General features: G+C 52.9%; 1 protein-coding gene across 1 annotated transcript in view; it reads right to left on the reverse strand.

Moving 5' to 3' along the window:
- The window catches only part of LOC119970951 (cadherin-related family member 5-like), a 114,779-nt gene extending 110,387 nt beyond the window's left edge, over positions 1-4,392 (reverse strand). The window contains exons 1-2 of the mRNA XM_038806062.1: positions 4,136-4,392; positions 3,876-4,048 (exon numbers count right to left, since the gene is read on the reverse strand). Coding sequence (XP_038661990.1) covers positions 3,876-4,048; positions 4,136-4,235 — 273 coding nt within the window. The 5' untranslated portion in view covers positions 4,236-4,392. The remainder of the gene's footprint in view (positions 1-3,875; positions 4,049-4,135) is intronic.
- Positions 4,393-23,793: the final 19,401 nt, after the last annotated feature.

Below are 23,793 nucleotides of genomic sequence, written 5' to 3' on the forward strand. Positions count from 1 at the left end.
ATGTTGGGACTCCTGGGCCTGTGAGGCTGGAATAGACAACGCACTGGCCCAAGGTGTTGTAACACTATATCGGGAGATTGGGAAACCATCTAGGAACTGACATTTCCTGGCGGAGCATATTTTCTTGAATGTCCTGCATTGAATTTCATATTCATATCCCCCCATTGTAGATCTCTTAATCACTGGAAGAAATCTGTTTCTCTCTACTCCGTTCTATCTCTTTAAATTTCCTCTGTTCCCACAGAAACACCCTGAAACTCCTCAACAGCAACCATTGACCACTGGCAGAGAAGGGGAGCTTGTTGGGCCCCATGTGTGAACTCTGTAATCATGAACCTCGACATTAATTGAGGGATAAGGAGTTCAGTCTTCCTTCTTGTGATACTTAAACTAAAAGGATCTGAATCTCAGGTCACATCTGCTATAATCCATGGAGACTAAGTCCTTTGGCAGGGGCGGGAAGGCGGAGTGTTTCCCTCTTTGGAAGCTGGTGGGACAACATGCCGAACCTTCCAGTGCCAACCTCATTAACAATGCACCCTGGTGTTTTGGCTTATATTCCACGGCGGGTCGGCCTGATTGTGCATTTTCTGCCCCCATATCTGGATGCCATATTGTATAGGTGCTCAATATCACTGACCCACAGTTGAAGAAAGAAGACGGACCTCCTGAAAATCAAGATGGATCACTGGAGAACTTTGAGACTGGAAGATGGGCTTCCTGAGAAAAAAAGTTAGCTCTCCGAGGATCATTCTGAGGCTGGAAGATGGACTCCCTCCAGAACACCGAATCAGGAAGCTCCACCTGCAGATGCTTCCTGAGCGACTGCTGCTGAGTTCCAGGGGCTGGGTTTGCCATTTACCTCCATCCTGAATTCAGGAGGACACCCCAGGAATTGTTCAGGTGATTCGCGACATCTGAACGCCACATTTCTGCAAACGTGTTTCGCGTGGGCGTGTTTTCCCGCCTGTGTCGTGGAAAATCGGGCATGGGTGGAAGCTTCCAGTGGTTAGCACTGCTACCTCATGGCGCCGAGGACCTGTGTTTGATCCCTGCCCTGGGTCACTGTCCATGTGGAGTTTGCACATTCTCCCGTGACTGTCTGGGTGTCACCCCCACAACCCAAGGGTGTGCAGCTTAGGTGGATTGGCAACGTAAAATTGCTCCTTGATTGGAAAAAAAATTCTATGCCCTCAATTTTTAAGAAAATGGGTGGGCAATTGCAGGTGAGCCTCCACCTGCATTCTATTAACAGGTTGCAAGTTAATTTCACACTGGCCGCCGGCAGGATTGCCAGCCAACTATGGCGGGCACTGGTGACAGATCCTGGTGTGAAACCAATTTCTGGGTCTCCTGCCTTACACTTCCCCCAGGCCTGCCATTAAACCTGCTAATGGGGGCATGGGAGAATTCTGCCTCGTAACTCTGATATTCCTTCACATCATTGATACACACCACCTTTAGGAGAGTCTGCCAGTGCAGGTGGAGCCAAACCCCAGAGGGGGTCAGTGGTTTCAAATGGTATAGGCAGCCCTTTGGGTGAAAACCCAGAATTCACTGGCCAGCATAGTCTGGAGGCCCAGTCTACCTGGACAATCTGGAGCCCCATTCGCTACTGGGTGACTTGAGGCCGCATATCCCCAAGACTGTCTGGAAATCCTGTCTCCCTGAGACTGTCTGGAACTCCTGTCTCTCTCAGACTGTCTGGAACTCCTGTCTCTCTCAGACTGTCTGGAACTCCTGTCTCCCTGAAACTGTCTGGAACTCCTGTCTCCCTGAGACTATCTGGAACTCCTGTCTCTCTCAGACTGTCTGGAAATCCTGTCTCCCTGAGACTGTCTGGAACTCCTGTCTCTCTCAGACTGTCTGGAACTCCTGTCTCCCTGAGACTGTCTGGAACTCCTGTCTCTCTCAGACTGTCTGGAACTCCTGTCTCTCCCAGACTGTCTGGAACTCCTGTCTCTCTCAGACTGTCTGGAAATCCTGTCTCCCTGAGACTGTCTGGAACTCCTGTCTCTCTCAGACTGTCTGGAACTCCTGTCCCTCTCAGACTGTCTGGAACTCCTGTCTCCCTGAGACTGTCTGGAACTCCTGTCTCCCTGAGACTGTCTGGAACTCCTGTCTCTCTCTCAGACTGTCTGGAACTCCTGTCTCCCAGACTGTCTGGAACTCCTGTCTCTCTCAGACTGTCTGGAACTCCTGTCTCTCCCAAACTGTCTGGAACTCCTGTCTCTCCCAGACTGTCTGGAACTCCTGTCTCTCCCAGACTGTCTGGAACTCCTGACTCGCTCAGACTGTCTGGAACTCCTGTCTCTCTCTCAGACTGTCTGGAACTCCTGTCTCTCCCAGACTGTCTGGAACTCCTGTCTCTCCCAGACTGTCTGGAACTCCTGTCTCTCCCAGACTGTCTGGAACTCCTGTCTCTCTCAGACTGTCTGGAACTCCTGTCTCCCAGACTGTCTGGAACTCCTATCTCTCTCAGACTGTCTGGAACTCCTGTCTCTCCCAGACTGTCTGGAACTCCTGTCTCTCCCAGACTGTCTGGAACTCCTGTCTCTCTCAGACTGTCTGGAACTCCTGTCTCTCTCAGACTGTCTGGAACTCCTGTCTCTCCCAGACTGTCTGGAACTCCTGTCTCTCTCAGACTGCCTGGAACTCCTGTCTTTCCCAGACTGTCTGGAACTCCTGTCTCTCCCAGACTGTCTGGAACTCCTGTCTCTCCCAGACTGTCTGGAACTCCTGTCTCTCTCAGACTGTCTGGAACTCCTGTCTCTCCCAGACTGTCTGGAACTCCTGTCTCTCTCAGACTATCTGGAACTCCTGTCTCCCAGACTGTCTGGAACTCCTGTCTCTCTCAGACTGTCTGGAACTCCTGTCTCCCTGAGACTGTCTGGAACTCCTGTCTCTCCCAGACTGTCTGGAACTCCTGTCTCTCTCAGACTGTCTGGAACTCCTGTCTCTCTCAGACTGTCTGGAACTCCTGTCTCCCTCAGACTGTCTGGAACTCCTGTCTCTCCCAGACTGTCTGGAACTGTCTCTCCCAGACTGTCTGGAACTCCTGTCTCTCTCAGACTGTCTGGAACTCCTGTCTTCCTCAGACTGTCTGGAACTCCTGTCTCTCCCAGACTGTCTGGAACTCCTGTCATCCGAAACTGTCTGGAACTCCTGTCTCTCACAGACTGTCTGGAACTCCTGTCTCTCTCAGACTGTCTGGAACTCCTGTCTCTCCCAGACTGTCTGGAACTCCTGTCTCTCTCAGACTGTCTGGAACTCTTGTCTCTCTCAGACTGTCGGGAACTCCTGTCTCTCTCAGACTGTCTGGAACTCCTGTCTCCCAGACTGTCTGGAACTCCTGTCTCTCTCAGACTGTCTGGAATTCCTGACTCTCTCAGACTGTCTGGAACTCCTGTCTCTTTCAGACTGTCTGGAACTCCTGTCTCTGTCAGACTGTCTGGAATTCCTGTCTCATTCAGACTGTCTGGAATTCCTGTCTCTGTCAGACTGTCTGGAACTCCTGTCTCATTCAGACTGTCTGGAATTCCTGTCTCTCTCAGACTGTCTGGAACTCCCGTCTCTTTCAAACTGTCTGGAACTCCCGTCTCTCTCAGACTGTCCAGAACTCATGTCTCTCTCAGACTGTCTGGAACTCCCGTCTCTCTCAGACTGTCTGGCACTCCAGCCTGGCACTCCGGTCTCTATGTAACTGTCTGGAACTCCTTCCTCTCTCAGACTGTCTGGTCCCCTGGTTCTCTGTGACTGTGTGGAGTTTTTGTCTGTTAGGATTGTCTGGATTGGGGTTCAAGCTCTGCATCGTCTTATTCAGCGGCAAGAATGGTTCCGACAAAACAAATGGCTTTTCACTGTCAGATAATTACCTCATAATCAATTGATTTTGTGAGCCGCAAAGTGTCTCCGACTACAGCAACGTCTGTTACATTAGCTTGATTCGATATTTGAACAGGATTCTCAGTTATGTTTATAGTACTGACTATAAAGTCCACTCGATTATTCTCATCCACGCGTACATGTTTTTCTGGAACACAACAAGCTAAAGAAAGAGAGAAATAACCGTTTTAGTACAAATAACTTACAAACGAAACAGTTGGTCGCACGTTATGTGAAAAGTGCAGCTTACCTCCACCGTAGCAGCATACCTCCGCAGCACTATTCAGCTGAAGGGCTGCCAACAAAATGAACAGCGCGCTGTGAGGAACAGACGTGAGGCTTGAATCCATTGTTTCACCAGCGCCAAAACGTCTATCCTCAACTCCGTAAGTAAAGAGTCAACAGTCCCAGTCACTGAACCCAAACCCACCCTGCCTCAACTGCTTGTTATTGTTCATGCCTTGGAAACAAATGTTCGGAGGGAAGCGGGTATTGGTGCTAATCGCCTTGTTGTCCCAACCTTTGCTTCATGTACTTATCACTTTATTACTCTCAACCTCTTATCCAGTCACAGTCAAATCCCCACCTTGGAAAGTCATAAAAGCTGATTACGTGTTCTGCATTCCTGTTTAACACAACACTGTCTGCCGGTTAAAGTGTAATCAGATTCAGCCTCGCTTCCAGAGTGAAACACTTCTCGAACAGTTGCCTAATCTGAAAGCCACGTTTCCTGATATATTCCCGACATATTCCTCTGGTCAAAGTAACGAATATCTCACCAAAAGTGGGATCTTCTCCCTTGATTGACCTCAAACTTGTGCAGTGTATACTGTTTCCATGAGGAGAATTTTTACCCCAACCCTTCCCTGGGAGAGGGTTGGCAGGCAACCCATAGTTAGCCACTTAGGGACCAACTCCCACTGCCTGTGATATTTACCAAGAGCAAGGATGCCTTTGCCACATGTTTTGGGAACAGCAGTCGCCTTTTTGCAGGCTGGAGGATTTGCAGAGCCTCACAAAAGGGCACCTTTCCACTTTCGCCTGCCCAAGAACTCCATCTGGAGGGCTGGTGCAGCCTCATGGAGGGTGCTGGACATGCCATGATGAATCACAATGACTTGTTCTGGCATTCGCCTCTAGTTCAGCCAACGCTGTGAATGTTAGAGGGTAGTATAGAGTTAGAGTGGAACGTAGAGAGTCACTCGGCAGCAGCAGGCTGTCGCCAGGCCTACAGGAAACAATGGGTCATATGTAACTTCATCAGAGGTTGAGAGCAGAGCAAATCCTGCTGCAAGGGGGTCTTAGATGAAGACTTGCATGAGGAGTTGTAAAGGAAAAGGCACGCACCCCGGGATGCTGGGTATACTGGCAGGCCTGTCACGGAGCCAGTTGTCACTGTTAAAGAGCATAGAAGACAGCATCTTCCTCACCCTTAGCCGCTCCCATTTTGACTTGAAAATGTCACTGTCATTGTCACTGAATGTATCCTGGAATTCTTCCTGAAGAGCACAGTGAGTCTGCCTATACCACACAGGCTACAGCGCTTCGAGTAATCGGCTCATCATCACCTTCTTGAGAGCAAAATGCTGACCTTGCCAGGATGTCCTGATCCCATGAATTAATTTCTAAAAACTGACCCCAATCTGGCACAGGTCTTCTTTGTTCCTTCTCCACTTCTTCCAAATCGGGTTGGTAGAAATAAACTATTTCTGCTGATTGAGGAGTCCAGGACTAGTGTTCTTGTCTAAAAATTAGCGCCAGATGTTTCAGGTATGAACTTAGACACCAAGTTTGGAACTGTGCTTGAAGCCTATCCTTTCCAACAAGGAAGTGCCATCAACTCCATTACAGCACTTGAGGACCCAACCATGAAGTAGTCTTTATGGTCACTGCCTTGGCTTCCACTGCAGAACAAGTGGAAGTCGCCTGGTGTCACAGTTACGAGAGTCATGCTTGTTTTGATGCAAGCTAAACTTGTTGCTATGCAGGCTCAGACTGCTGCCATTGTGGCTGGGGATACCTATGTTTAAAGGGGCTTTCAAAGCCTGAAAACAGCCCAGCAATCTGTCTTTCAATCGATTGCTCGGATTGTTGAGGTGTCACCTCTTCCAAATTGGTTAGATAAAGAGAAACTATTTCTGCTGTCTAGGTACCCAGGACTAGGCTTCTGGTCTAAGAATTAGAAGCAGACCTATCAGGAGTGAAATTAGAAATGTTGTTTTATTCATTCAAGGGATGTGGGCTTTACTGACTGGGCCAGCATTTATTACCAATCCTGAATACCCAGGAAGGCGTGGTGAGCTGTCTTTGTCCTTCTAGATGGTAGTGGTCATGGGGTTGGAGGGTGCTGCCTAAAGAGTCTTGGTGAGTTCCTGTGGTGCCTCTTGTAGATGATGCACACGGCTGCCACTGTGCGTCGGTGGTGGAGGAAATGAATGTTTGTGGTAGGGGTGCTAATAAAGAAGGCTACTTTGTCCTGGATGGTGTTGAGCTTCTTGAGTGTTGGAGCTGCACTCGTCCAGGCAAGTGGAGAGTATTCCATTTCATTCCTGACTTGTGCCTTGTGGAGGTTGGACAGGCTTTGGGGAGTCAGGAGGTGAGTTGCTCACTGCAGGATTCCCAGCCTCTTACCCGCTCTTGTAGCCACAGTATTTATATGACTGGTCCAGTTCAGTTTCTGGTCATTGGTAACCTCCAGGATGTTGGTAGTGCGGATTCATTGGTGCCACTGGACACCAAAGGCGAGATTCTCTGCTGCCTCCTTGCAGCATCTTTCTTGTTGGTGGCGTCTTTTGGTGGGATTTTCCACTAATTCCACCCCATGCTGCCGGGAATTCTTAGTTTGATAGATTTTTGTTCTTCAAAGGTATGTAGTGATGTAGGTCAAAGGCTAGGATATGGAGATGTGTTGTAGATCAGCCATGATCTCACTGAATGGTGCAATAGGCTCAGTGGGCTAAATGACCTTCTTGTCTTCGTTCAGTCTTCCACAGTTCTCCAACCTCTTCTTCTCCTTTCTGCCTGTGCTGCATCTGCAAGTCAGTCTGTAACACAAAGAGGACTAAAACCTTTTACTAAAGGAAAATTTCTCCTGACAAGCTCCCTAACTCTTCTGATCTACATATCAAAAGGCACCACGCGCTTGAAATCTCAAAATGTGGATTTTACCCAGTCCATGGGCTCCGTATTCTGCCTAACGTTTGCTGACACAACACATCCCACAGGCAGCAGGAAGCTCTTTTCACGCACGTGTTGGATCAGATAAACTACCATCGAAGTACGCAGGTAATGGGAACCCTCATTCCCGCAGGATCTAGAAGCGGAATTCTCCCATTCTGAGATGAAGTGCACTGGCGGGCGGCTCCAGTGAAGTTTTTCCCGCTGGCCAGAAATATGGGATCCTGGGCGGGATTCTCCGACCCACCACCGGGCTAGAGATTTGCCGGGGAGTGGTGTAAATCCCGCCCCGCCGCCCCGACGCCGGCTGCCGGGGGCAGGAATTGCGCCGCGCTGACCGGGGGCTGTTGGCAGTGGGCCCCGGAGATTCTCCGCTCCGCGATGGGCCAAGTGGGGGGTGAATCTGACCCGCGAGGGGGGGGGGGGCTCCCACGGTGGCCTGGCCCACGATCAGGGTCCATCGATCTGTGGGTGGGCCTGTGCCATGGGGGCTCTCTTTCCCTCCGCGCCGGCTGCTGTAACGGTCCGCCATGGCCGGTGCGGAGAAGAACCACCCTGCGCATGTGCTGGGATCACGTCAGAACACGCTGGCGCTCTCGTGCATGCGCAAACCCGTGCCAACCGCCGGAAGCCCTTCGGTGCCGGTTGAAGCGGCGCCAACCCCACCGGCGCCGGCCAAGCCCCTGAAGGTGCGGAGGATTCTGCACCTTCCAGGCGCCCGACGCCGGAGTGGTTCACGCCACACTTTGCCGCTGGTACGGCCCGCCCGCCGGATTCCGGAGAATCCCGCCACCTTCTCCAGACTCTGCACTTGGAACCTTGTTAATTATTTACTGGTGACTTCCCCTCCGACTCTCCTGCTGATTCGTCCGCCTGGCTTCAGCTGACAGGTTCAAAGCGCCCGGCCCCATATTTAAATACCAGTCCAGCACACTCTTCTCACTCTCTGCTGTCTTCATTAGACTGTGCAGGACGTCAGCAACCCAGAGGGAAAGGATAGCAGCCTCAAGAAGAAGCCTGTTGCCCCAACTCCATCATCTGCAAGGTGCCCATGCCCCACGTGGACACCTAGCTACTACATCTGGAGGCCTCATCCATCTCCTTTCAGTCCCTTTGACACTTTTGTTTGTGAGTTTTTCATGCAGCCTTGTCAGGGTCCAGCTCCCCTCGCCTTCATTCCGCCTTACGTTGTTTATCTCCTTCATCCGCCTCCTTGCCCCTCTACCTGACAGCATGAGCCCCCATTCTTCCCCCACCCCTGCTTTTACAGTTTTTACGAAACCCTCCTTCCACTTTAACCCCACCGTCCCCCTTTTCATTGTCAGGCCACCTCCCCGCATCCCCCTTCCCATTTCTTGACCAGCGCTGTTACATTTGTTCAGTTCAAATCCGTTAAGGATTCCCCAATCCAGTGAATTTTGGAAAGTTACAACCATTGCATCTCTCTGCAGCCAACTCTATTAGAAGCCAAGGATGCAAGCCATTAAATCCTTGGGTGGGATTTTCCGGCCCTTCCCACCTGCAGAACCTTCCAGTCCCGTCGGAGGCAATCCCCCCCCCCCCCCCCCCCCCCCCAATCTCATCTCACAGTCCACCCCCGATTAAACGTCAGCAGCGGAATTCTCCGTTGGCGGATCCTCCAGCATGCCGGCAGTGCACCCACGCCCGTTGGTTTCCCAACGGTGTGAGGTGGCTATAATGGGAAATCCCATTGGCCGGCTGCGGGAACGGGGAATCCCTCTGTCGTCAGGGGTGCGCATCGCTGGAAAACCTGACCGGCAGATCAAACAATCCCGCCCCAGGCCTTTGTTACTGCATGAACCCTGCAGCGCAGCGCCATCCAGATTGATGCTGGTGTATGGCACCTGGGGGAAGATCCCGGTACTCCGGAACCTCAGGCACAATACTGAACAAAGATACATGAGTGTTCATGGGTCCGGCAGCACGGTGCTGCCCATGAAGATCAGCTCGACATGGAAATGTGGAGCAGGAAGCAGTCTGCCCCGGCAGGGTGGTCTACATCACATCAGGAGTAATGCAGCACCATGGCCGCGAGCTTTATTACCCTGAACCCAAAGGGCCCGATTCTCCCAAAATATTTCTCAGTTAATTCATGGCAGGTTTTTCAGGGAGTTTCCCACTGGCCGAGCCAGCGAGCTCCCCTCCGCTAGTCAATGACACTTAAGCTATTTGTTTGGGCCCTGGAGAGTTTTTCACCGGTTTAGCCTACACTGGGGAGCTGAACGCAGAGATCGGACCACCATTTTCAAAAGGGTTCCATGATCTCTAAGTTGAGTTTCCCCCCCCCCCCCCCCCATGGCAATGTCACCCCCCACACACGTGGACACTACCCCCAAGCGGCCTTCCTGCACCCTCTTCCTTCTAGGACCTCCACCCATCACCCACCCAACCTCCCAAAGGCCGCTATCCCCTGCGCTGCCCTCCCCCACCCTTCAAAACCCCTCGTCCTCCCTCATTTCATGGGCATGGCCCCCCTTGCGCTCTGACCCTTGACAGTGCCACCCTGGCACTCAGACACCCTTGCACTGCCACCTTGGCACCCAGGCAGTGCTCCTGCTGACTTGGAGTGCCATCCAGTCACCTTGGTAGTGTCAAGGTACCAGTGTCAAGGTGCCAGTGCCAAGGTGCCCACATTCCAAGGGGAGGGCCAGGGAGCCCAAGTGTTTACCCTGACCACCCTGGGGTCTCCGGTGGCCCGGGGGACCCCATGGATGCCGTTCCGCCTGGTCTGATATGTTATCTGAGTTGGTCTAACATCGACTGCAACTGGATGCAGTGAGACTCGAATCAGGCTTCCGACACAGGAGATGGTCCAACACTGTTCTATTCAACTTGCTTGTTGCTGTACATAATCTGCTGTGGGTTGACACTCTTAACCTAACTGATAACCTAAGATTGGCTTGACCAGACTAGCTCTCTGTCACATGGAGAAGGTGCTCATGGCCTTGTGCACTCTAACTATCTCTGTAGCTGTATCCGATGAGAAGCGGCAGAGTCTAATGCCTCGTGTGTTTTATAGTGGTAGTGTCCTGTCTGGTGATTGGTTGTTCTGTGTCGTGTGTTCATTGGTTATCCTGTGTGTCAATCACTGTCTGTCTGCATCTCATTATATCCATGAGTGGATATTATGACATGGTCCATGTTTGTGTGGACCAGCACTGATCGGCGCTCGACTGCAGCCTCACAGGGGAGGCCGCAGAATCATGAGAGGACGCTGGGACCCGCCATCGTCCATACAGTGGGACAAAACAGTGCCAATGTCGTATGGCGATGTGTCACATGTAACTATGAGGTGGGGTCGTAACGCTTGAGCAATCCTGATGGAATGAATGGCTTTTTGACTTTAGCAAACGCTGCTTCCACGCTCATTCTGGTTTTTTTCATAAGAGGTGTCGGGGGAGCCAACATAATTGCAGGACTGGGGATGACCTTCCCATAGTAGTTCACTAACCCCAGGAAGGAATGCAGTTCAGTATTGTTCTGTGGTGTGGGAGCTTGTTGGATAACCCTCACTTTCTCTGCTACAAGGTGCCGTACCTCCCGGCCGACACGGTAGCCGAGGTAAACTACCTCCTTTGCGTAGAATTCACATTTTTCCCTTTTTAGAATGCCCATCTCAAAGAAGCGGCGGAGAACCTTGTCCAAATTGCTTAATTGTTCTTGTTCTGATGCCCCAGTGACCAAGACATTGTCGAGATAAACTGCCACACATGGCAATCCTCTCAATATATTCTCCACGACCCTCTGGAAAATTGCACAAGCCGACGATACTCCAAAGAGCAGCTGGGTATATTCATCAGGGCCCTTCTGGGTATTGATAGTGACATATTGCCGCTATGCAGGGTTCAGAGAATCGCTTAATAAAGAGACCCCTAACAGAGACCCCACTGAAACTTCTAAATTAAGAGACCTGCTAAATAAGGAGACCCCCTCACAGACCCATCCTGCTGTAGGTGCAAATCAGGCACAATTCAGCTGCGGTGACAGAACACAGGGCAGGATTCCCTTATTTTGAGGCTATGTTCTGAGGAAGTGTCTAGATTTACATTGAAAAAGGTCAGTGGCGCCCCCGCACCAGTGCACCGCCCAGTGGAGTGCCAGCAGCTGCGCCACATAAAACCCTTGCGTTCCCGACATAAACGGCAGAAGAATTGCCGGGTCCGTGGCTGCGCATGCGCACGGTGACGACCTGCAGCGGTCGCGCCGTACAACATGGCACCGGCCACGCGCTGACCCAGCCTGCCAGCTAGTACCCCCCTGTTCCCCCCCCCTCGCCACCCTCGGACCACCTCCCACTAGTACCTCAGCCTCCACCGAAGCCCCGGAATGGCTTCCTCCCCCGACTGTGGTGGTGCTGGACACAGTCTGCAGACACCATTTGTGAGATTGCTAAAAACTCTGAGCATGCGCGTCCTGCACCGTCAGAAACCCGGCCCATGGGGGACGGAGCATCGGGGAAGGGTCTTCAGGGGATGTCCTGAGGCCGCCCCAACGGTGTGCGGCTTACTCCCCAATGACGCCATTTTGGAGGGGGCGGAGCATCCGAAAACAGGTGCTGCCCCAGATTTCGGCACCAAAAGGGATTCTCCGCCCGATTGCCGATTATGATATCAGCGTCGGGCAACAGAGAATCCCGCCAATAATCTCCCAAACGGAGAATCCCAGCCATTACATTTGAGCTTAAGCAAGTAAATCATGGGATTTGAGTGAAATGGGGATGATGTAATTAATGGGAGGAGCCAGGGCTGTAGCAAGCAGTCAGTTTTGGTTGTGAACTGAACAGCAGCTTCTGCTGAAGGCTGTCAGATTCAGCGTTAATCTGACAGGATCTCTCTCTCTCTTCAAGCAATCTCCCAAAAGATCTCTTCATCCAGAGGCTAGCAAGTAATCCTGTATTTTCTAACTTTATTTAAAAGTGGATTTTGACCTGTGATGGGTTTTGCTTGATTAGAAATACACAAGATATCAGTTAGAAGTTTAAATATTAAGCATTGCGGTTTCTGATTGCAATACATCTGACTAATTTGAAGCTTATTTTATATTTTCCCTTTATAAATTCTTCAACAAACAGTGATAGGGAGATGTAATTACAGTGTTACATACTGGGCAGTAGTCATTACAATTGTGGACATTAGAACATGTACTGGGAAAGTTAATTGGGAATGTTCAGAGGCATCAGGAATAATAATTGGTGTGTGTTTGGTTAAGTGGAAAACAGGCGCAGATTGCTGGGTGTGTGCATGTTCTAGGCGACCAGAAAGGTCCTCAATGATTTGAGGAATCCCTGTTGATGTTAAATCAAGTGGAATCTGAAAATAAGTGTTCCTTCTGCAAAATATATGAAAAATACTCCCAGACATGAACCTCGACTAGTTACCATCCCATGGTCACTATTATAATGTTCTAAATTCGGTGCTTGCTGCAAATCAGAAACAGAATAAATATTGCGAGGAATAGTTCCATTTTTATTTTGTTGCTTGAATTCAGTAAGAAGAAAAAAATTCCTGGTGTACAGAAGTTTCCATCTAAATCGAAGAGAATTAGCAATCCTGAACAAGATTTCCGGAGTGATTGGCGATTGATAGATTGGGGGGTAGTGGGACAGCATTCGGTTTCATATCTTCAATCATCATGTGCAAAAGTGGTCGAGAAATGCACCAGTCAGACAATCAATTTCTCTCAGTTGCATCTCTGATCTGTGTAGAAATGAAGAAAATGTTTTTCGAGTTATCCCCTCAGTGACAGCAATGAATATAGAAGCAGACGTAGCCCAGCGATATCAGTGTTCATTCACGCAGACATGGGGAGAACATGCAGATTCCGCACAGACAGTGACCCAGCAGGGAATTGAACCTGGGACCCTGGAGCTGTGAATCCACAGTGCTATCCACTTGTGCTACCGTGCTGCCCTGTGAGGCCTCGGGGAGCGGAGAATCCAGCCCAATATTTTTGATACATATAAGGTTCTTAGGGGGTTAGACAGGGTAAATGTTAGGAGGATGTTTCCACTCATGGGAGAGTGTAGGATTAGAGGACATAGTTGCAGAATTAGGAGATGCTCATTTCGGACAGGTTTGAGGGAGAATCTCTTGTCTCAAAAAGTGGTGAATCTTTGAAATTCTTTACCGCAAGAAACTGAGGAGGACGAATCCTTGAACATTTTCAAGGCTGAGATCGACAGATTTTCAATCAGTAGGGGAATTATGGGTACGGAGATAAGGCAGGAAAGTGAACTTAGTGAGTGTTTTATCAGTCATGATCTTATTCAATGGCGGAGCAGGACTGAAGGGCTGAATGGCCCACTCCTGGTATTATTTGTTATGATCTTATGGGAGGTAATTTCTGGGTTTGAGACCTCTGGGAATGGCGCATGAGGAGAGTGTAAGTTGGAAGAGGGTTGGAAGATGTGGGAATAGCAGTGGTGATTGAGTGTTGGAACCAGTGGGAGGTGAATGGTGGGTTTTAGCAGTGGCTGGATTAGGGAGCATTGCACAAGAGACTGTGTGCATGTCTTGACTGTCGAAAGGGGACAATGATACATGGGGCAATTGGTACATATATCTGAGATTACGGAACTGAGGGCACATAACATTTTACAATTTATTTAAATGTGTTGGATAAAGGGACTGAAGGTACGGTGGCTAAATCTGCTGATGACATAAAGATGGGAGGGCAACTGAATGGTGAAGAGGATATAAAGGAGGCTACAAAGGGATGTAAATAGGTTACGTGAGTGTGCAAAGATCTGGCAAATGAAGAATAATGTGGAAAAATACAGAATTGTCCATTTTGGAAGGAAGAATTAAAAAAAAGCAGCATATTATCTAAATGATAAGAGATTGCAGAGTTCAGAGGTGCTGAGGGACCTGGATCTCCAAGTACATGAGCTGCAAAGTTTAGTTTGCAGGTCCTGCAAGTAATTTGGAAATCTAATAGAATGCTATTGCTTATTGCAAAGGGAGTCGAACACAAAAGGTTTGAATACAAAATCTTCAGTTATACACGACATTAGTGAGACCACATCTGGACTACCACGTACTTCATAACCATGGGCGAATGTAAACGAGATGGAGAGTTTCCCAGACTAATACCTTGAATGGGAGGACTGTTGTATGAGGAAACGTTAACAGGTTAGATTTGTAGAGGCTGGATTTTAGAGGAGTAAGAGGCAACTTGATTGAAACATATAGACCGGGATTCTCTGGCCCCGCGCCCGGTCGGGGAATCCCCTGGGGGATGCAGAAATCGTACCCCGTCGCCCCGACGCCAGCTTCCCGATTCTCCCCCGCCGATTCTCGGGCGCCCCCGGGATTCCCGCCGCGCTGGTCGGGGGCTCTTGAAAGCAGACCCCCCCCCAAGCGATTCTCCGGGCCCCCGATGGGCCGGGTGGCCAATGTGTTGGGCCTAGTCCCGCCGACGTGGGTTACTCAGGTCGCATACGGCGGAACCTGGAAGGTGAGTACACGGGGTCCATCCTGGAGGGGGGGGGGGCATCTGACCCCAGGCGGGGACCCCACGGTGGCCTGGCCCGTGATCGAGACCGACCGATTGGCGGGCGGGCTGATTCTGTGGGGGCCTACTTCGTGCCAGGCCCCTGTAGGGCTCCGCGATATTGCCCAGGGGCCAGCGCAGAAAAGGGAACCCCCACGCATTTGTGGAAATATGCTAGCTGTTCCGCGCACGCGCGCAGGCCACTCCTCGCTGGCTAGAGGTGCAGGGACCGCTCCGGCGCCAATCTAGCCCCCTAGGAAGGGGAACATTCCCCATTCCCGGGGATCATTGACGCCAGAGTGGTTGGCACCGCTTTTCACGCTGGCGTGGGGACATAGCCCCATTATTAGAGAATCCAGCCCATAATATCCTGAGGGTGGATGTGGAGAGGATGTTTCCTCTAAATTCCCCAAAAACTGAGAATCACAGGGCGCGATTTAACCAAACTGAATTGAAGAGCTTGTCGTATGTGGAACGGTTGAGGACTCTGGGCCTATACTCGTTGGAGTTTAGAAGGATGAGGGGGGGATCTTATTGAAACTTACAGGATACTGCGAGGCCTGGATAGAGTGGATGTGGAGAGGATGTTTCCACTTTCAGGAAAAACTAGAAGCAGAAGACACAATCTCAGACAAAAGGGACGATCCTTTAAAACAGAGATGAGGAGGAATTTATTCAGCCAGAGGGTGGTTAATCGGTGGAACACATTGCCGCAGAAGGCTGTGGAGGCCAGATCACTGAGTGTCTTTAAGGCCGAGATAGATGGGTTCTTGATCAATAAGGGGATCAGGGGTTATGGGGAGAAGGCAGGAGAATGGGGATGAAAAAATATCAGCCATGATTGAATGGCGGAACAGACTCGATGGGTCGAGTGGCCTCATTCTGCTCCTATGTCTTATGGTCTTATATGCTTATCTAGTTTCCCCTTAAATAATTCCAAACTATTAGCTTTCATTACTCCCTGTGGTGGTGAGTTCCACATGTGATTGCTATTTGCACAGGAAGAAAGTATACAGTGGGGTTCCCCAGGAGATAATGTTCGGGCCCTCGATATACATCAATGACTTGGGTGTGCAGGATACAATTTCAAAATTTGCAGAAGACACAAAACTTGTAACTGTGAACTCTGTGGAGGATAGTGAGAGGGACGACCTGTGATGGAAGGAACAGCTTCTTTCAGTACTTTCCACTTCACTTACCCGCAGTGTGAAACCTGCATTCATTTGGTATCAAGTCTCCGGGCTGGGTGTAACATTGGGACGCCTGTTCCTTACGGCGTTATTCTGCTCAAGGAGTTTCCTTAAAGCCTCCGCTTCAGCCTGTTTCCGTCGTAACTTGGCCAATTCAGCGGTGAAGATTGCATCGGCTTGTTTCTTGTCCCTGTCAGGAAAAGAAAAGTTAGTTCAGTAACCAGCGCCACAATCCGTTTATTACATTTCCGCCTGTCGTCGATGGAACAGATGACGAGGTGATAAATAATTGGGTGGGATTTTCAGGCCATTGGCTGGGGGTGGCATCTTGCGTTCCCACCAATGCGACCCCCCCCCCCCCCCCCCCCCCCCCACCGCTGCAGGTTTCCCCGTGGCACATGATGGATTCAATGGGAAATCCCATTGACAGCAGAAGGACCAGGTGTGGAATTCTCATCGCATTCTTGTCGAGAGGGCTAGACTACAAGACCAGGAATGTACTTCTGAGGCTGTATAAGGCTCTGGTCAGACCCCATTTGGAGTATTGTGAGCAGTTTTGGGCCCCGTATCTGAGGAGGGATGTGCTGGCCTTGGAAAGTGTCCAGAGAAGGTTAACAAGAATGATCCCTGGAAGGAAGAGCTTGTCGTATGAGTAAGGCGTTTGATAAGGTTTCCCATGGCAGGTTGATGGAAAAAGTGAAGTCGTATGGGGTTCAGGGTGTACTAGCTAGATTGATAAAGAACTGGCTGGGCAACAGGAGACAGAGAGTAGTGGTGGAAGGGAGTGTCTCAAAATGGAGAAGGGTGACTAGTGGTGTTCCACAGGGATCCGTGCTCGGATTACTGCTGTTTGTGATATACATAAATGATCTGGACGAAGGTATAGGTGGTCTGATTAGCAAGTTTGCAGATGATACTAAGATTGGTGGAGTTGCAGATAGCGAGGAGGACTGTCAGAGAATACAACAAAATATATATAGATTGGAGAGTTGGGCAGAGAAATGGCAGATGGAGTTCAATCCAGGAAAATGCGAGGTGATGTATTTTGGAAGATCAAATTCAAGAGCGGACTATATGGTCAATGGAAGGGTCTTGGGGATAATTGATGTACAGAGAGATCTGGGAGTTCAGGTCCATTGTACCCTGAAAGTGGCAACGCAGGTTGATAGAGTGGTCAAGAAGGCATACAGCATGCTTGCCTTCATCGGACGGGGTATTGAGTACAAGAGTTGGCAGGTCATGTTACAGTTGTATAGGACTTTGGTTCGGCCACATTTGGAATACTGCATGCAGTTCTGGTCGCCACATTACCAGAAGGATGTGGATGCTTTGGAGAGGGTGCAGAGGAGGTTCACCAGGATGTTGCCTGGTATGGAGGGTGCTAGCTGTGAAGAAAGGTTGAGTAGATTAGGATTGTTTTCGTTGGAAAGACGGAGGTTGAGGGGGGACCTGATTGAGGTCTACAAAATTATGAGAGGTATGGACAGAGTGGATAGCAACAAGCTTTTCCCATGAGTGGGGGTGTCAGTTACAAGGGGTCACGATTTCAAGGTGAGAGGGGGAAAGTTTAAGGGAGATGTGCGTGGAAAGTTTTTATGCAGAGGGTGTTGGGTGCCTGGAACGCTTTACCAGCGGAGGTGGTAGAGGCGGGCACGATAGCATCATTTAAGAGGCATCTAGACAGGTATATGAACGGGCAGGAAGAGGGAAGTAGACCTTGGAAAATAGGAGACAGGTTTAGATAAAGGATCTGGATCGGCGCAGGCTGGGAGGGCCGAAGGGTCTGTTCCTGTGCTGTAATTTTCTTTGTTCTTGATATTTCCACTTGTTGGAAAAACTATCTCAGACTTGTAGGAGGACACAATCTCAGATTAAAGGGTCAAACATTTAAAACAGAGATGAGGAGGAATTTTTTCAGAGGGAGGTGAATCTGTGGAACACTTTGCCGCTGAAGGCCGTGGAGGTCAATTCACGGAGTGTCTTTAAGACAGAGATAGATGGGTTCTTGATCAATAAGGGGGTCGGGGGTTATGGGGAGAAGGCAGGAGAATTGGGATGAGAAACATGATTGAATGGCGGGGCAGACACAATGGCTGAATGGCCAAATTCTGCTCTTATGTCATACGAGGGGAGACTAAGTCGGTTCGGATTATATTCATTGGAGTTTAGAAGAGTGAGAGGGGATCTTGTAGACACTTGCAAAATTCTAACAGGATAGATTCAGAAAGAGTGTTCCCGATGGTCGGGGAATCCAGGACTAGGGGTCATAGTTTGAGGATAAGGGATAAGCCTCTTAGGACTGAGGTGGGGAAAACTTTCTTCACCCAGAGAGTGGTGAACCTGTGGAATTCACTACCACAGAAAGTAGTTGAGGCCAAAACATTGTGTAATTCCAAGAAGGAATTAGATATAGCTCTTGGGACTAAAGGGATCAAGGGATATGGGGGAAGGTGGGATTAGGGTATTGAACTTGATAATCAGCCATGATCATAATGAATGGCGGAGCAGGCTCGAAGGGCCGAATGGCCCCCTCCTGCTTCTATTTTCTATGTTTCCATAGTCTTATGGTCTAAATCCTCTGGTCCCGGCCATCATGGATACTATGATTAAACAATTAGAAAAGACAAAGTTAGAAGTTGCTGAATCAACAGGTTTTTATGTAATTCAGGAAGAGCATGGAAACAATCACCCAGACCAGGAGTTTCACAAACATCCGCTGTTGTCAAAAACATTATTGCCAATGAGCACTGATGGAGGTTTAGAGTGACTCATGTGAGATTGATGGTTACCATAGAAACATATCCTCACCCTTTAATCTTTGCTTCCAGTAAAACAATAAAGCAAACAAAGAGATTTTATGCAGGAGTTATGACAATGGGGAGTATAACAGGTGGAAACAAAGTTAGAGTGTCCGGTGCAGACACAGCAAAATTAATTCTGACAAATCTTGTGCCCCCCAATAGAGGAAGCTGGAGCTTCACACAAACACATGATCCAGCTCACTCTCCCAGCCAGGCATTGCCAATCTTCAAAGATTAACCTCTCGATTGATGGTGGGAAATAAAAGAAAGGCTTGGAATTATATGGAGCCTCTCACAGCCTCAGTGCACTTTACAGACAGCTTATCATTGGTGGGGCGGGATTATCCGACCCCCCGCTGGGTCGGAGAATCGCCGTCGGGTGGCGTAAATCCCGCCCCACCGCTGCCTGCGATATTCTCCGCCCCCCCCCCCCCCAAAAAAAAATCCCCTCGACATGAATCGTGCCGCGCGCCTCGCAGAATGGCAAGGACAGACGCAATGGGCCCTGGGGCCGCCCAAATACTCCGGGCCGGATGGGCCGACGTCCCAACGACGTGACCACGGGTCACAACGGCGTAAATCAAACCTATTTAACGGCGTCAACGAGTCGTGCTGGTTGATGCCGGCCGGCGCGGAGGTGGGGGTCGGTGTGAGGCGTCCGCCGGAGAGGGGACGGAACGGCCACAGTTGGTGGGGGGTTTCGCAGGAGCCATCGGAGTGTGCGTGCCGGGGGGGGGGGGGGGGGGGGGGGTGCTGGGCACGGGGGGTCTGGGGAGGGGGAAGGGCTGAGGAGGGGGGAGGGGTTGGGGAGGGTGCTTTCCGGGGAGGAGAGGGGAGGGGGGGAGGCTGCGTGCCGTGGAGGAGAGGGGAGGGGAGGGGGAGGCTGCGTGCTGGGGAGGAGGGGGGGGGGGGTGTTGGGGAGGAGAGGGGAGGGCGATGGGGAGGTCGTGTGTCGGAGAGGGGGGTTGGTTTGGGGACGGTGCTTGCTGGGGAGGGGGGGGGGTGTTCACCTGGCCAGGTGCCAGCTGGCAACAGCCACGACCATGCAGCCCATGGCACCTGGCCACGGGAGGGGGAGGGGGGAAGGCTATGGGCAATGATGACATGTCATCTATCCCCCCTCACCCCCAACCCCACCCCCAACCCCTGTAGGCCGTTATGTTTGGTCATCACCCAGCGAGCCGCACTTCTACATGTTGCCCTGGGGGAGCTGGAGCAGGAGCATGCCGCAGGGAGGCAGGTGGCAGCCGCCCAGGCTGAAGGGCCGCCCGCACAACAGGACGAGGAGGAGGAGGAGGTGTGGTGGTGCCACGGCAACGGAGACGTGTGTACTGGCCCCGCTCGTCCTACCAGGACATCACGGACCGGGCTTGCGTGAGGAGACTCTGAATGAGCCGGGAAACTGTCGCCCATATTTGCCATCTCATGGCACATCTGGCACCGCGTGGCACTGGGAGAGGACACCCGGCCAGCGCGGAGGTGGGGGTCGACGTGGGGCGTCCGTTGGAGAGGGGACGGCACGGCCACAGTTGGGTGGGGGCGGGGGGAGGGTCGCAGGAGCCATTGGAGTGTGCGTCAAGGTTATGGTGGCCCAGAACTTTTATGCCACGGGGTCATTCCAGTCGCCAAGTGGGGACCTGTCCGGCATCTCACAGGCGTCAGTGCAATGGTGCATCCAGGCAATGACTGACTCCCTGTGTGCCATTGTGGACCGCAATATTCAGTTCCCTCTGGACCGTGCCCACCAGGATGCCCGGGCAGCGGGATTCGTTGCCGTGACCAGGATGCCCATGGTCCAGGGGGCGATCGATGGGATGTACGTCACCGTGTGGCCACCTGCAGACAACAGGGCAATGTTCACCAATAGGAAGGGGACGTATTCCATGAACGTGCAGGTGGTCTGTGACCACCGCATGAGGATCCTGCACGTCTGCACCCGATACCCGGGCAGTGTACATCACTCATTCATATTGGCACAATCTTTCATCCCCACCATGTTCGAGGAACCCACCCCCCGGCGACCGGGGTTACCCATTGCGGTTGTGGCTGATGACGCCTATACGGAGGCCACAGACTGACGTGGAGAACCGCTACAACAATGCCCATTCAGCGACCAGGGGTGTGTCAGACAGGCGCTTGGGCTGCTGAAGATGCACGTCAGGTGCCTGGCCTGCTCTGGATGGGGACTCCAGTACCCGTCAGATAGGGTCGGCTGCATTGTTGTGGTCTGCTAGGTCCTGCACAACATAGTCCAGCAGAGGGGCGATGTGCTGCAGGTAGTGGAGGGGGAAGTGGAAGGGCACAGTTCACACATGTGCCCTAGCCCCTATAACTAATCTGTGCCCTGCATCCGTGACAACTTACTCAGTGTCTAACTTTCTGGCCTTACGGGCCCGATGACTACATCTAGGTGGTTCCCCAGACGGTACAGCAGAACTGGAGGTGGACTCCTGTGATTCCTGCCCTGTGACTAGGGACCCCTTTGGCGGCCGTTTCCTGGGGCAGCCCAGTCTAGATGGGCCAGGCTGCAGCTCGGGTGACAGGGATGGCAAGCTGCTAGCCTGACCTGCCCGTTACCTACCAGATGTACCTGGGACAGAAGGGGAGGAGTCCGATGCGTTGCGGTGTTCCGGGACCGCCCCTGCAGGGGGACCTCCTCCTCCCTTGGGGTGCCCGATGGCCTCCGAGCCTCTATGTGGGTCAGGGAATCAAACGGACTGAGCATCCGATGCCCCCCCCCCCCCGACATCTGCAGCTGCCAGTCCTGGATGCCTGCCTTGGTATCAACAAGGGCCTGAGCTCAGGGAGTTGACCATCCCTGTCTGTGTCTGGGCGACGCTGGCCAGCACCTGGGCCAGCTGGGACTGGGCTATTGCCTGCTGAGACTGGGCCATGGTCTGCTGAGACTGGGCCATGGTCTGCTGAGACTGGGCCATTGCCTGCTGAGACTGGGCCATTGCCTGCTGAGACTGGGCCATTGCCTGCTGAGACTGGGCCATTGCCTGCTGAGACTGGGCCATGGTCTGCTGAGACTGGGCCATTGCCTGCTGAGACTGCGCCATGGCCTGCTGGGACTGGGCCACGGCCTGCTGAGACTGGGCCACTGCTTGCTGAGTCTGGGACATGGCCTGCTTAGACTGGGCCATGGCCTGCTGAGACTGGGCCATGGCCTGCTGAGACTGGGCCACGGCCTGCTGAGACTGGGCCACGGCCTGCTGAGACTGGGCCACGGCCTGCTGAGACTGGGCCACGGCCTGCTGAGACTGGGCCACGGCCTGCTGAGACTGGGCCACGGCCTGCTGAGACTGGGCCACGGCCTGCTGAGACTGGGCCACGGCCTGCTGAGACTGGGCCACGGCCTGCTGAGACTGGGCCACGGCCTGCTGAGACTGGGCCACTGCCTGCTGAGACTGGGCCATTGCCTGCTGAGACTGGGCCACGGCCTGCTGAGACTGGGCCATTGCCTGCTGAGACTGGGCCATTGCCTGCTGAGACTGCGCCATGGCCTGCTGGGACTGGGCCATGGCCTGCTGAGACTGGGCCATGGCCTGCTGAGACTGGGCCATGGCCTGCTGAGACTGGGCCAAGGCCTGCTGAGACTGGGCCACGGCCTGCTGAGACTGGGCCACGGCCTGCTGAGACTGGGCCACGGCCTGCTGAGACTGGGCCACGGCCTGCTGAGACTGGGCCACGGCCTGCTGAGACTGGGCCACGGCCTGCTGAGACTGGGCCACGGCCTGCTGAGACTGGGCCACTGCCTGCTGAGACTGGGCCATTGCCTGCTGAGACTGGGCCACGGCCTGCTGAGACTGGGCCATTGCCTGCTGAGACTGGGCCATTGCCTGCTGAGACTGCGCCATGGCCTGCTGAGACTGGGCCATGGCCTGCTGAGACTGGGCCATTGCCTGCTGAGACTGGGCCATTGCCTGCTGAGACTGGGCCATTGCCTGCTGAGACTGGGCCACGGCCTGCTGAGACTGGGCCACGGCCTGCTGAGACTGGGCCACGGCCTGCTGAGACTGGGCCATTGGCTCATGGCTTCCTGTGAGAGGGCAGCCATGACCTGGGCCATGGACACCGCCTGCACGGAAAGCCCCAGGCCTTGCATACTGCGACCCATGTCTGACGCCGTCGCACCCATTGCCTCCACCATGGACACCACCCGTGCGGTTTTGGCCTGGGTGGCACGCATGATCGGCACCACTACCTGCTCCTGGACATGAGTGGACTCGTCCACCTGCGCCTGCAGCTGCTGCAAGCCGGCCTTCACCTCCTTCGATCGTCCCTTGGTCCGTGCCTGCATTGGGTCGATGGGTGGGTGTAGTAACCCCAGGAACCCGGGACCCATCTGGGCGGCAGATGGTTGCCTGGGCCGGGCTGCCCTCCGACCGCCCGGCCCCTCGGCTGCTCCTGCCTCTACCTGCTGTACCGGGACGGCTGTGTTGTGCGCACCAGTTAATGTCCCCGCTGCATCATCGCTAAAGTGCCCAACTGTGGTGTGTGTCTCTGCTGACGGTGGAGGAGATAGCAGTAGCGTAGTGCCGTGCTCCTCATCCAACCCGAAGTCCGGGGTCTCTTGGAGTGGTGATTCCTGTCAATCCGTCCCCTGTGCGTGGGTGTCGTGTGCATCAGTGTCCTGGGTGTCAGTGTCCTGGGTGTCAGTGTCCTGGGCGTCAGTGTCCTGGGCGGTGTCCTGGGCGTCGGTGTCCTGGGCGTCGGTGTCCTGGGCGTCGGTGTCCTGGGCGTCGGTGTCCTGGGCGTCAGTGTCCTGGGCGTCAGTGTCCTGGGCGTCAGTGTCCTGGGCGTCAGTGTCCTGGGCGTCAGTGTCCTGGGCGTCAGTGTCCTGGGCGTCAGTGTCCTGGGCGTCAGTGTCCTGGGCGTCAGTGTCCTGGGCGTCAGTGTCCTGGGCGTCAGTGTGTCCTGGGCGTCAGTGTGTCCTGGGCGTCAGGGTGTCCTGGGCGTCAGGGTGTCCTGGGCGTCAGGGTGTCCTGGGCGTCAGGGTGTCCTGGGCGTCAGGGTGTCCTGGGCGTCAGGGTGTCCTGGGCGTCAGGGTGTCCTGGGCGTCAGGGTGTCCTGGGCGTCAGGGTGTCCTGGGCGTCAGGGTGTCCTGGGCGTCAGGGTGTCCTGGGCGTCAGGGTGTCCTGGGCGTCAGGGTGTCCTGGGCGTCAGGGTGTCCTGGGCGTCAGGGTGTCCTGGGCGTCAGGGTGTCCTGGGCGTCAGGGTGTCCT

This window comes from Scyliorhinus canicula, chromosome 9 (assembly GCF_902713615.1).
Source record: "Scyliorhinus canicula chromosome 9, sScyCan1.1, whole genome shotgun sequence".
Lineage (NCBI taxonomy): Eukaryota > Metazoa > Chordata > Chondrichthyes > Carcharhiniformes > Scyliorhinidae > Scyliorhinus > Scyliorhinus canicula.